The 13,595-nt window shown below is 36.8% G+C and overlaps 1 protein-coding gene across 2 annotated transcripts in view; it reads right to left on the reverse strand.

Moving 5' to 3' along the window:
- Positions 1-859: 859 nt before the first annotated feature.
- if (inflated) overlaps positions 860-13,595 on the reverse strand; it is a 691,187-nt gene continuing 678,451 nt past the window's right edge. For both annotated transcript variants that reach the window (XM_067142033.2, XM_067142032.2), the window contains 2 exons: positions 2,722-2,955; positions 860-2,226 (listed from right to left, as the gene is read on the reverse strand). In XM_067142033.2, coding sequence (XP_066998134.2) covers positions 2,131-2,226; positions 2,722-2,955 — 330 coding nt within the window. In that variant the 3' untranslated portion in view covers positions 860-2,130. The remainder of the gene's footprint in view (positions 2,227-2,721; positions 2,956-13,595) is intronic.

The raw sequence follows: 13,595 nt of genomic DNA on the forward strand, positions 1-13,595 counted from the left end.
ACATGTACTAGATATAATGTAAATGTGAAGTGTAAATAATAAAAAAAATTAACACATACTATTGACTAGGTGGATCATCCATCTCTCTTTCTATGGTAAAAATTATTACACAATGATGATGTGCCAAGTGATAGTTCAGCAGAAAATAACAGCAATGACAATCGTCAAGTTATACCAAAGTGGCAGGATATTAGTAGTGTTGAATGAACCAAGATCTACAGATTGGACAACAAGGACAATAAATGGATGGATATTTAAGTTTTATGCTGTATGCGGTATTTAAAATTCATAAATAACCATATTTTATTTAACTTTTTTCTTGATTTTATTATACTGTTAAAAAAATGCAATAATGAAAGAGTTGATTGGTTATGATGCCGAGGATATAACATGTCTCTGATTATCTCTCTGGTATATGTGTAAATAGAAATTGACATATATATTGTGTATTTTCAAATATAAATATATCATCTATCTTTGCAGCTTATAACATACATATTGCATATTTCCAAAAATAAATATATCATCTCCCCTTGAATGGGAATATGTCTTGTTTTCATTCAAACCAGGAAGGTAAAAAGAAGCAGAGGAAAAAGAAAAATTCAAAATTGCCAATTCATTACTTGCTATCCCACTGAAGATTACAAAACTGACAATTTTAAACACTGCCAACGAAGTAATCACAGTTTGTAATGATCCACTTCTTCTTAAAAGTAACAAGATGATTTGGGAGTTTTCAAAAGTAGCATTAGAATATCCTGCTGTATATCACCTCAGTAAATCTTATCTGTATTACAGGAGAAAGGAAATAGATGGACTTAGTGTAGGTAAGTTTGGCATGTATAAAAATTTCTCTGCATTTGTATATAACAGTGCATTTATGACTATCTGTACATGCAAACACGTGGCATACACATATAGCAATAACAATCACCACTTCACCACTCATCACATCACTTTCAGAACCAAAGTTAGATTTACTGATGACCAGAACATTACTAGTTAGTCATGAAAGTTAGTCAGCCATTAGCTTAATCTAGTGTGGCTATTGATAATTGTCACACGAGTCAATCTGTTAACCACTGGTAAATTAGTTTCTGTGATAAGTCTCTGATCATTTAATGTGATTAGTGAAGATCTGCAGTAACAATTGTGAGTTGTTTGAGCATCTCCAGTATTTCTTCAAGCTTCACACTTTCCTGCAGTTGAAAGTTTGTTCCTTTCAGCACAATACGATGGTTTTCAGAAATAAAAAAAATACTTTAACACAACTTCCATCATCTTCATGTCAAAAATCTTTTAGTATCCCCTGTGGATTTAAGCACTTCTCCATCATCTTCTGCAATAATGTATTCACACTCTTTCACAAGTAAAAAATAAATACAGTAACATTGTTTACGCTGTACATATCTGACGAACAAGTTGTACAATCTTCCCTTACAAATGTTCAGTTAATGACTCGACAAGGCAAAGGACCCAGCATGAGAAAGAGAGGTTAATTCAGATATTAATGTTTACTCTTTCTTAACATTTAATGCATTCATTCTCCCTCAGAATTTAATGCTAAATGTGATAACAGAGAGTTTTGAAATTGTCATAATAAAGAAAAATAAGAGAGAATTAACACAAACACACACACACATCCGAATACATTAAACAAGATGAACTCCAGAATGTGGTTACAACATCTTCTCATCACAAAACTTGCACACTGAGATTCTCCCTCTGCCACACACAGGTTAAACACACCGAGTCCTTCAGAGAAAAAGAAAAATGTTTCTTTTAATTCGCTTCAGTTCATTTCAAATTCTCGATAAACTACATTCAACAACGTAGAAGAGCACAGACTGATAACTTACAGAGATTTGATTATTTACATAACATTCACATACTCTTCACTCCTAACAGTCTGTTGAACAAGTTGACAGGCTCAATTAGGTTCCAGACCAATATTCCAAGTGAGCAAACGTAATTAAAAATAAAATAAATGCTGCTGCATGATAAATTCTCTAATCAATTGCCTGGATTGCACAAAGTGTCTCCTTACATAACTGTAGTGCTAAGTGAACACAAAGGCTCCTGGAACCTTAGCTCAGCCATTCAGAATTATGAGACTTGTTTTTCAGTTGATCACAGTGCTTCATCACCAGCCGAGTAATGGCCATTTCGATTTAGAGGCTCCTTTTCTGCAGCATCTGATGGTCGATTTCTCTTGAAGAATCCACACTGAAAAGAAAAATGAAATTTGTACATCATACGACAAGTTTTGAGTAGTCTAAACTCAATATTACCACCATTCATATAGACAGAAATGCAGGTGTAAAATGGAACAAGCTCAAAATGAAAGGTAGAAAAAGATTTTTAAAAACAGCTAAAATGTTTCCTACTTGGCATCAGTATTTTACTTGCAAACATTCATTTACTTCAAGAATAATAGTGAACTAAGAAAGCTTAATAAAGGAAATACTGTCTTCATCTATTAAAAGTGACAAATCTAGATTTTATAAATTAAGGCCCAAGAGAGGCCAGAAGGATTAACTCCAGAAAACTCTTAATGGTTACACATACATTCAATATTCAAATGTCATGGTATACTTAAGTCATATTTAGGGAGCCTATCATTGTAGGAAGTACAAATAAATTAAAAAAGGATCCAATCCTACAGTCACTGAAAAAGTTCAGTTGTTTACATATCAGTCAAAATCCCAGTAACTGACTTACCATCCACAGTAAGTAAATGATGAGCAGAAGTATGATGGCTCCTGCAACTGCTGAAAGAACTACAACCCACAGGGGAACAACCTCTGGTTTGGCAGGCGAGTCCGTTAAGTTAATGTCCGTAAAAATCTCATTTCCCCTGATCATCGGTTCTCGTGGAGCGCCAATGTATGGTAAAGTGGTCACCTCAAAGGCCATGAGAGATGATGTCCTAACCACCCTGTTGTTGCTACTCAGCTAGAGAATAAAACAAGAACATATAGTATTAGATCCAAAAAAATATTCAGACACAAGCAAGTAGATTCTTTTAAAAGCAAACAAATGTTTAAAATATAATGAAATTTGTAAATTAGTTTAGTACTTTTATTTGAAGTTTGGAGTTTGACTTCCCATAAAATGTCATCATTATCATAAAAATTATTTTCTGCCTGGTTGTAACAAGTTATTGCAACCTTATAAACATTGATATTTTGTTGTCATTTGTTGCTTTTCAAGTTGCACTTTGTGGACAATTGTTAATTTCTTAATGAAGTACAGATATAATTGTCATGTGTTTATTATTATTATTATTATTATTATTATTATTATTATTATTATTATTATTATTTGTCCTATTCTAACATTTCCTGTCTCAATTTTGGGCTTGTCTCTCTTGTTAACTATTAGAATTTGTACTAAAGTATGTAACTTTAATTCTATTTACAAGAGTTTGTCAAAAAAGAAAGCAAGTTTTTCCAAAGTTTTATATGTGAACAGGTAAAAGTAGGCCAAGGCAAAGAATACTGTTTTCATTTAGCATCACTCCTTTATTTTTCATCATAATCACCGCAGTCACTGGCGTAGCCAAAGGGCGTGGGGGGGGGGGGGGGCAGGGGGGCCGCCCTCCCCCCCAAAATGTTTGCTGAAACTAGAGCGAGGATCAGCCGTTGTTTTACGTACAGTACGAACAACTTAAAAACTTACGCCGAAATGTTAAATTAACGTAGCAACAAAGAATCTGCTAGCAAGGCTCAATAGGGCCATACATAATTATCCTTATTTGTACTGCTTGAATGAAAGGAAAACACTTAGGATTGTGATGCGTGGGGATATTTCCCTGTAGAGGCCTCAGCATTGGGAATGTAACCGTGTGTTGACGAATGTCAAGACGCGAGGAAAGGGGCAATTTTGCAAATTTTACAAGTTTTACAAATAGGAAAAGTTCTCTCAGTTTTAATTACTGCATTGATGGAGTGAAAGTTCCCTTTGGGGATCATTGTAAATACCTAGGTATTAATATAAGGAAAGACCTTCAGTGGGGTAATCACATAAATATGTAAATAAAGTGTACAGGTCTCTGCACATGGTTATGAGGGTATTTAGGGGTTGTAGTAAGAATGTAAAGGAGAGAGCATATTTGTCACTGGTGAGACCCCAACTAGAGTATGGTTCCAGTGCATGGGACCCTCACCAGGATTACTTGATTCAGGAACTGGAAAGAATCCAAAGAAAAGCAGCTTGATTTGTTCTGGGCGATTTCCGACAAAAGAGTAGCATTACAAAAATGTTGCAAAGTTTGGGCTGGGAAGACTTGGGAGAAAGGAGATGAGCTGCTTGACTAAGTGGTATGTTCTGAGCTGTCAGTGGAGAGATGGCGTGGGAGGACATTAGCAGATGAATAAGTTTGAGTGGTGTCTTTAAAAGTTGGAAAGATCACAATATGAAGATAAAGTTGGAATTTAAGAGGACAAATTGGGCAAATATTCATTTATGGGAAGGGGAGTTAGGGATTGGAATAACTTACCAAGGGAGATGTTCAATAAATTTCTTATTTCTTTGCAATCATTTGAGAAAAGGCTAGGAAAACAACAGATAGGGAATCTGCCACCTAGGCGACTGCCCTAAATGCAGATCAGTAGTAACAGATAGGGAATCTGCCACCTAGGTGACTGCCCTAAATGAAGATCAGTAGTGACTGATTGATTGAAGGGATTACTCAGTAGGGGGCCGGAATGTGATCACCGAGATAACGGGGGCCACGGCCAGAACAGTTGCAAACTTACAACATCGTCTCAGCTTTTGCACGTCGGTTCAAGGATACAACAAAGTCCTAGGGATCCTGGGGTTGTACCGTGGTTGAGAGATGTGCTTTGTTTAAGTTGCAGCATTGGGAAGACTGACAGGATTGTGAACTGCACTTAGTTCCTCTTTTTGAGCCATATAAGTAACTTTTTTTGAAGAGGGACCGTTTTGTCACTTAGAAGCCAAAAGTATGTGCATCCTTGGTAAGTAATGAAAATGTTTTTTAAATTCTAACAGTAGCAAGACAATCGCGGATGCATGCCTAAGTTAGATAGGTAGGCCTATATATTTTGTCAAATGCTCGGGAACCGATTGGAACCTCAAATGGCACCATCAAAACTATTCTGTAATTGGCGGGCATGATAACTCAGTTCCAATGGTTCTATCTTCTCATCAGGATGGCCCAGGCTTGAATCGCAGTCGATGCATGAAACGTTTTTAAAATGGGAAACCACGTTCTATTGATATGGATTCTACTTAAACCACTAGATCCCGTCCATTACCTTTTTTGTACATTTTAGCCATAGCCACATCATTTATGGTGGTGTATTTTGAGTATCCAACCATCTTTCGGGCTTACCTTGTACCTTAAATGGTAAGTGCATACAGTGGCGTACCCACAAAATAATTTCACTCGCCCAGTGGATATGAAAAGAAGTCCAGGCCAGTAGCGTCGATACAACTTTTCCTTGGATGGGGTTGTGAAAAGATTTTTTAATTTTTATTTAGAATTTGCTTTACATCGCACCGTAGGTCTTATAGTGACGATAGGAAAGCAAAGGGCTAAGAGTGGGAAGGAAGCAGCCATGGCCTTAATTAAGGTACGGCCACAGCATTTGCCTGGTTTGAAAATGGGAAATCACAGAAAACCATCTTTAGGGCTGCTGACAGTGGGGTTTGAACCCACTATCTTTCGGATGCAAGCACACAGCTGTGCGCCTCTAACCGCATGGGTAACTCGCCCAGTGGATATGAAAAGAAAGCCGGTCCTACCGAGTGCAGTGACAGATCTTCAGTAGATATTGATGGTTTTGATTGTTCTGTACTCTTAACATAAACCGGATGCATTACTGAAACTGTTCGTAAAATTGGTAATATCATTCTTCGTTTGTGAGGAAGTTAATCTTCATTTAATTTGTCTCCTTATAAAAAGGAATCACTTTGGTACTACGCCTCATGAATGTGACTACCTTCCAGGGTGTAGATATTTCTATTAAGGGAGACTCAAGGCCAACTCTACTGCACCCAAAAACAAGGCTGTATCTTCCCCATCGCATGTCTTTAACTTTGTCAGTGCCGGGAATCGAATGCAGGATGCCTTAAGTTAAATTCTAAAATAAGGAGACCTAAAAGTAACCAGCTGGCTGCACGGTGTAGGAGTAGTGTGCCTGCCTCTTACCGGAGGCCCCGGGTTCGATTCCCGAGCAGGTCAGGGATTTTTACCTGGATCTGAGGCCTGGTTCGAGGTACACTCAGCCCACGTGTTTATAATTGAGGAGCTATCTGATGCCTGATGATGAGATGGCGGCCCCAGTCTAGAAAGCCAAGAATAATGGCGGAGAGGATTCGTCATGCTGACCACACATCACCTCATAATCTGCAGGCCTCCGGGCTGAACAGCGGTCGCTTGGTAGGAGATGGCCCTTCGGGGCTGTTACGCCATTGAGTTCAGTTTGGAAAAGTGAACAGAGAAGGAAGCGACACCCCTGCAAGTCTCTTTAGCTTCCAGCTAGTTCTTCTATCCGGCTTCGTGCATTTAAGACAGTTGGAAAACATACGCCTTAATAAATGCTCCTCCATAAAATCTTTGTAAAAATACTAACTGCATCTATTTATAACAATAATAAAAAACGCCCCCTTTTCATGTGGCTCAGTTGGTTAAGTCGCTGTCCTTATGAGTCCGAATTTCCAGGTTCAAATCCCGGCTTGGGTCAGTGGCCCTTAAAACGGTATTGAAATGGCAACAGCTCTGTGTCGTTGCTTTCGGGCATGTTAATAAAAATTATACATACGAATATTAGCTTCATAAAACTGTAACTTTATACTACGGTACTATATTCTGTATCCCAGGCTTGCGAGGGAAAGTAACTAACAATTTGCTTTACGTCGCACTGACACAGATAGGGCTTATGGTGATGGTGGGATAAGAAAGGCCTAGGAGTGGGAATGAAGCAGCTGTGGTCTTAATAATTAAGGTACAGCCCCAGCACTTGCTTGGTGTGAAAATGGGAAACCACGAGAAACCATTTCCAGCACTGCCGACAGTGGGGTTCGAATCCACAATCTCCCGAATGCAAGTTCACAGCTGCGTGGCCCTAACCATGAGGGAAACTAATAGGACAAGGTTAACCCTACCTAGCATATGTTGTGACGTGTATTTTTCTTTACCAACTAACAAAATATCAATACCCATACGCTTTACATTCTATATTTATGTATTTATATATTTATTTATTTACTTATTTGTTTGTTTATTTATTTATTAGTGCCTTCTGCACAGTCATGAAGTTAGGGCTCTAGGCCCCCTCGTACACTTAACCACATACTAATCAGAATCTTAAATAAAATACTGAGATACTTAAAATAGTTAAAACTACATAAATTAATAGAAATGAAAATAAATTTAAATGAATTACTAAGTAAATTAATGTTGAAAATAATTAATATTAAAAACTCTTAAAATGACTAATCCTCAGGCACACACACACATTCATACTTCAACCATTCAGTCAGTTGTCCTCAGCAGTTAGTCTCGACAGGTTCTCTGACCTGAGCTTGCAGGGTATTCCATAATCTGGTGACAGTCACCACAAGTATTCTATTAATTTTATTTGTGTGGTGCAGTGGAATAGAAAGAATGAATCTAGAATGTGTATTTAAGTTGAAATGATGACAAAAAGATGAATTTAGAAGAAATATACAGTGGCTGACTTTCAGCTACCACTCCAAATACCATCGTTAAAGTGTGTAGCTGCCAACGTTTATCAGACATCAGCCATGAGACAGCCTGATAGTATGGGGTGAAATGAACATCGTACCAGATATTGTAAATAAATCGCAGGCAGGAATCCAGTGCTCGTTGAACTTTAAGTGTTTCTTCTCTCGTCATGTCAACTAAAACAACGTCACAATAATCAAGAATAGGGAGAAGGGGTGTCCGTATTAGTTTGGCCTGTAGCTCAAATGGAAATACATCGCTCTGCCGTTTAAGAGGGTGAAGAACTCCAAAAATCTTTTTATGTATTTCTTTCGTGTGATCAGACCAATCAATTACGCTGAGATTTTTACTGGTCTTACCGTAGGGAATAATGTTACCATTCAGTAGGATAGGCGGGATTGCGACATTGCTTGAGCAGCTCAGTAATTTTCGTGATCCAATTACGATTGCCTGAGATTTTGTGCAGTTTAGTATAAGAGCATTTTGTTGTGCATATACGCTGAGTCGTCGGAGGTCATTGTTAATATCTTGTCTTGCAGTGTCGATATATTTGAAGATCGTCAGCATAGAGGTGGTGTGTGTTATTTCCTGTCACAGATGGTATGTCATTGATACAAATACAGAAAATTAGGGGCCCTGGAATACTGCCCTGTGGGGCAACACTAAGTTTCATTTTCCATTTAGAGGCCTTGTCGTTTACTGTTACACGTTGTTCACGGTTACTCAAATAAGAACTAAAAACCTTAAGCGCAGCCAGGTCAAAATTTAGCAGTTCCATTTTCTTTATCATAGTTGGAATTACTATAGTGTCAAAGGCGCTACTGAGGTCAAAAAGGATAAGTATAGTGCGCAGTCGTTTGTCCATAGCGTTTTTAATGTCTTCAGTAACCTTCAAAGTGCTGTTGCAGTACTGTGACCCTTCTAAAATCCTGACTACAGAGGGTCTAAAAGAGCATTTTTATTTAGGTATTCCAGAACTTGCTCATATACTAAACGTTCAAAGGCTTTAGAAAGCCCAGGGTGTATGGACATAGGACGATAGTCAGAGGGTGATTGTGGGTCTAAATTTTTTTTTTTTTTTGCTATTTGTTTTAGGTCTTATGGAGACGATGGGACAGGAAAGGCCTAGGAATGGGAAGGAAGCAGACGTGGCCTTAATTAAGGTACAGCCCCAGCATTTGCCTGGTGTGAAAATGGGAAACCACGGAAAACCATCTTCAGGGCTGCCGACAGTGGGGTTCGAACCCACTAGCTCCCAGATGTGAGCTCACAGCTGTGCGCTCCTAACCGCACGGCCAACTCACCCGGTCTAAACTCTTAGGTACCGGTATAATATTGGCTGTTTTCCAGACAGGAGGGAAAGTTCCGTTTAGTAAACAGTAGTTCAGTATGTGCGTCAATATGGGCAGGACAGCACCCATAATGTTATGTATAAAAGTAATAGGAACGTCATCTACACCGTTAGTCTTTGATTTAATCGAGTACAAAGCCTTTTTAACCTGATTTTCTGTGACCTGTGAAATGTGAAAGGTGGATTGGCTGGAGGGGAGGGCGGTGAGTCAGTGCAGTTAATTGGGGTAGGTTGAATATTTATTCTACTAAAGTAATCGTTCAGTTCATCAAGTGGAATGTCAGGAGTTGTCTGTCTCTGTTGATGTTTTCCTATACCCAGAGCTCTAAATTGGTCCCATGCGCGATTAGAATTTAAGTTGTTACCTAAATTTTGGAAATATATAAAAGTTTATTTCTGATTAACTGCTTTGTGCGATTTCTTAAGATGCGGTAAGATTCGAAATCTGTGTCATCTAGGGTTTGTTTATAATGTAGAAATAACGCGCCACGGTGGGCCATCATTCTCTTGGCTTAATCACCTAGCCATGGACAAGAAGGGCGAGAAACCTGTATTCCAATATAGGGAAAATTGAGAAGTCTCCACCTTATCAATACATTTATTTACTCTAAAGTGGTAAAATCATTCAATACCGGTTTCGATCCCTATGGGATCATCCTCAGTTGACACATGATGAAATACTTATAAAAACATCACATGTAAAAGATTGCATCTGGTAAAACTAGTTCAATTAAATTAAATATAAAAGTTGTTAGGTTGTTAGTGAGAAAGTATTTGTATGTGTGTGGCACATGACCACACTATGTCTAAGCTAATATACATTGTAGAGATCTTACATTTGTTCTCAATCGGTGTTTAGGATGTTACATTCAGTATAGTTGTTTCATATTGATTAAAACATTAAAAATTGCTTATAAAAGAATGTGTGTATCTTTAGTTTGAATAGCACTAATTGGTCTGGGCCTTAACGTTACATGACACCTATATTACAGAACATAGAATAAAATTTTTTTGTGTACACACTATTAATTGTGAGTCTATTATGAAGTCCTAAAATATTTTATTGTTTGAGGTATCTCACTTCATTGTATCTGTTTTTGTAAAATATCAGTAGGGTTGTTTACACTTTTTTGATGTTTGTGGTATTTCACATTAAGTCCAATTAGAAACAAACATGAAAAAGCTTGTTAAAATGATACCTTTTTGACTAGAAACACTTATTATATGGTACCTTATGTGTCCATTTTTGTGCGTTAGGTTTACATTTGTTGACACCAGTACTGTAAAATTACCATTATCTATGATATATGTATAAAATATGATCTGACATGACAGGCTGTTAAAAGTATATAAAATATTGATATAATGGGATGGGACCAAATTCTTATTGGTATTGTTGTATTTTACCACTTGCGCTAGTAAAGTACCTGATGTATAATGTTGAGGTTAGAGCTTATGTTGTTTTTCATTTGTCATAATTTATAAATGCTACTCATAATAAAGTTGTCTTGATTGTAGACAGAAGCTGTGTATGTTGTTACTGGGTTAAATGGTGACAGTTATAAGTTTGATTTCCATTTGAATGCCGTGCAACTAGATGGAGATTTGAGTTGCACTTTGTTGTGATGATAGCGTGGAGGCTTCTATATATTGTAGGATGTATGTATCTGCAAGCAGAAATAATATGTGTAAGAGATAGTGTATTGTGGAGATGCGAAAAGTGAGTTGTGTGTTGTATTACTTACGTTAAATGTTGACACTGTTTGCTCTGCGTGCCTGCCTGTCGAGATCTGTTGCGTGTTGTCCTAGGACTGTAGTTCGCAGCGGCAGAGGGGAGATCGAGAGGGATGGGTGGAGCGCTTGTAAGGGGAGCGGGGTTGGAGGAGGGGAGATCTTTGAGTGGTTCATTCGTATGTGTATGTTGTTGTTTGTTGATTCTTTTTAAGTAATAATTTGTTAGGAGGGGAATAACTGTGTCAAAAAGAATATTGTTTTTATCTGTGTTTTCGTTTAAATTGAAATTTGGGTTTACGTATTTATCTAGGTTTATGTAGAATTCTTCTAATATACTGAGCAAGGGGCTCTTGGGATTGGTATTGAGAATTTGCATGTCATTATTTATATTTGTAAATTTATGTTTTTGATCGTTGATATGTTGTCCCATAGCTGAAAAGTGTCTGTGTTTAACTGCATTTATGTGTTTATTGTATCGTATTGAAAAATTTCTTCCAGTAAGCCCTATGTAGCTGGCTCTGCAGTCATTACATTTCAGGTGGTAAACACCTGAGTGGTTGTATTTATTGATATTATTAACTGTTTTGGAATTGTATAGTATGTTATTATTGCTACGTGTAGTTTTGTAGGCTATTTTTAGGCCTTGTTTTTAAAAAATGTTAGTTATGGTGTGTATATGGTTGTTGTTGTAGGTAAATAATACAAAGTCTTTTTTATCTTTTGCGGTTCTAGTTAACTTGGTTTTTGATTGTTTTTTTATTTTGTTAATAATTTGGTTTATCATTTCTCTTTTATATCCATTCTGTTTGGCTATTTCATGAATTAGGTTCAATTCTTTGTTTAAGTCTTTTTTAGTGAGTGGAATATTGTATGCTCTGTATATCATGCTGTAGTATGCAGCTTTCTTGTGGCTGTACGGGTGGGTAGAATCTATTTTTATTGTATTGGATGTATGGGTAGGTTTCCTGTATATGTTGTATGTTAAATGGTTGTTGTGTCCAGTTATGGATATATCTAAGTAGTTTATGGTGTTATTGTTTTCAGTTTCCATAGTGAATTTTATGTGATGGTCTATTTTATTTAGTTGTTCTAGGATTTTGTTTTTGTTAGTATGTCTGTTGTCTATTATAGTAAATACATCGTTGACAAATCTACACCAAAAGGGAATGTTTTCTATTTTCTGAATTTCTTGATGTTGTAGGTAGTCTATGTATATTTCAGCCAGTATGCCTGATACTGGTGATCCCATGGGTAATCCTTGTTGGTGGTATATAGTATCGTGAAATTTAAAATAGTTATTGTTGGTGGCAAAGTGTAATAATCCTATGAATTCATCTATTTCTAACTTGCTTAGTTTACTATGGTTTTTGAGATTGGATTCAATGATTATTATGGTTTTTTGTGTAGGTATATTGGGATACATGTTTGTTATGTCATATGTTGCTAGTTTGTGGTGGTGTTCTATTTTTATATTCTTGGTGATGTTGCAAAATTCTATTAAGTTTTTTATGGTTTTCTTTGCTTGGAAAAAACAATGTTTTTTAAGAAATTTTTGGATGAATTGTGATAATTTATAAGTAGGGCTTGGTCTGTAGTTTATTATTGGTCTCACAGGAATATTATCTTTGTGGATTTTTGGGTATACCTCAAACAATAAAATATTTTAGGACTTCATAATAGACTCACAATTAATAGTGTGTACACAAAAAAAATTTATTCTATGTTCTGTAATATAGGTGTTGTGTAACGTTAAGGCTCAAACCAATTAGTGCTATTCAAACAAAGATAGACACATTCTTTTATAAGCAATTTTTAATGTTTTAATCAATATGAAACAACTATACTGAATGTAACATCCTAAACACTGATTGAGAACAAATGTAAGATCTCTACAATGTATATTAGCTTAGACATAGCGTGGTCACATGCCACACACATACAAATACTTTCTCACTAACAACCTAACAACTTTTATATTTAATTTAATTGAACTAGTCTTACCAGATGCAATCTTTTACATGTGATGTTTTTATAAGTATTTCATCATGTGTCAACTGAGGATGATCCCATAGGGATCGAAACCGGTATTGAATGATTTTACCACTTTAGAGTAAATGAATTAATGTATTGATAAGGTGGAGACTTCTCAATTTTCCCTATATTGTAGTACCAATCAATACGGAAATGAAGATAATAGATTATGAAACCTGTATTCGACGCGCGTGCGTGTGTGTATTTCTTTGCCAAATTATTTGTATAAAATGTCACTTCTTTATTGCTTATCACATGACGATTACTATCATAACATTACTGTATTTATTCTAAACCAGAACAATGAACTTTTACTCAAACTCTGTTTATTCTTGCATTCATTTCACTTGTACTCGGAATATAAGAAATGCTGCAGTTATGTTGGGATGGAGTAACAGAGGTAGCCGTGGGGGGGGTGTTGTCCAAGGAGTCCAGACACCCCAGGAGTTTTAACGAATGTACTTTTATTAAGCAATTTATATATAATGTATATTAATATTAGCTTCCAGAGTCCAACTCATTGGCTGAATGATCAGTGTTGAGGCCTTCGGTTCAGAGAGTCCTGGGTTCGATTCCCGGGTGGGTCGGGGATTTTAATCGCGTCTGATTAAGTCTCCTTGCTCTGGGACTGGGTGTTTGTCCCAACACTTTTCTCTTCATATTCAGACAACATCCTACACTACCAACCACCAAAGAAACACACAACAGTGATTACATCCCTCCATATAGAGTTGGCGTCGAGAAGTACATCCGGCCGTAAAA

The sequence above is a fragment of the Anabrus simplex genome, chromosome 2 (genome assembly GCF_040414725.1).
Source record: "Anabrus simplex isolate iqAnaSimp1 chromosome 2, ASM4041472v1, whole genome shotgun sequence".
Classification (NCBI taxonomy): Eukaryota; Metazoa; Arthropoda; class Insecta; order Orthoptera; family Tettigoniidae; genus Anabrus; species Anabrus simplex.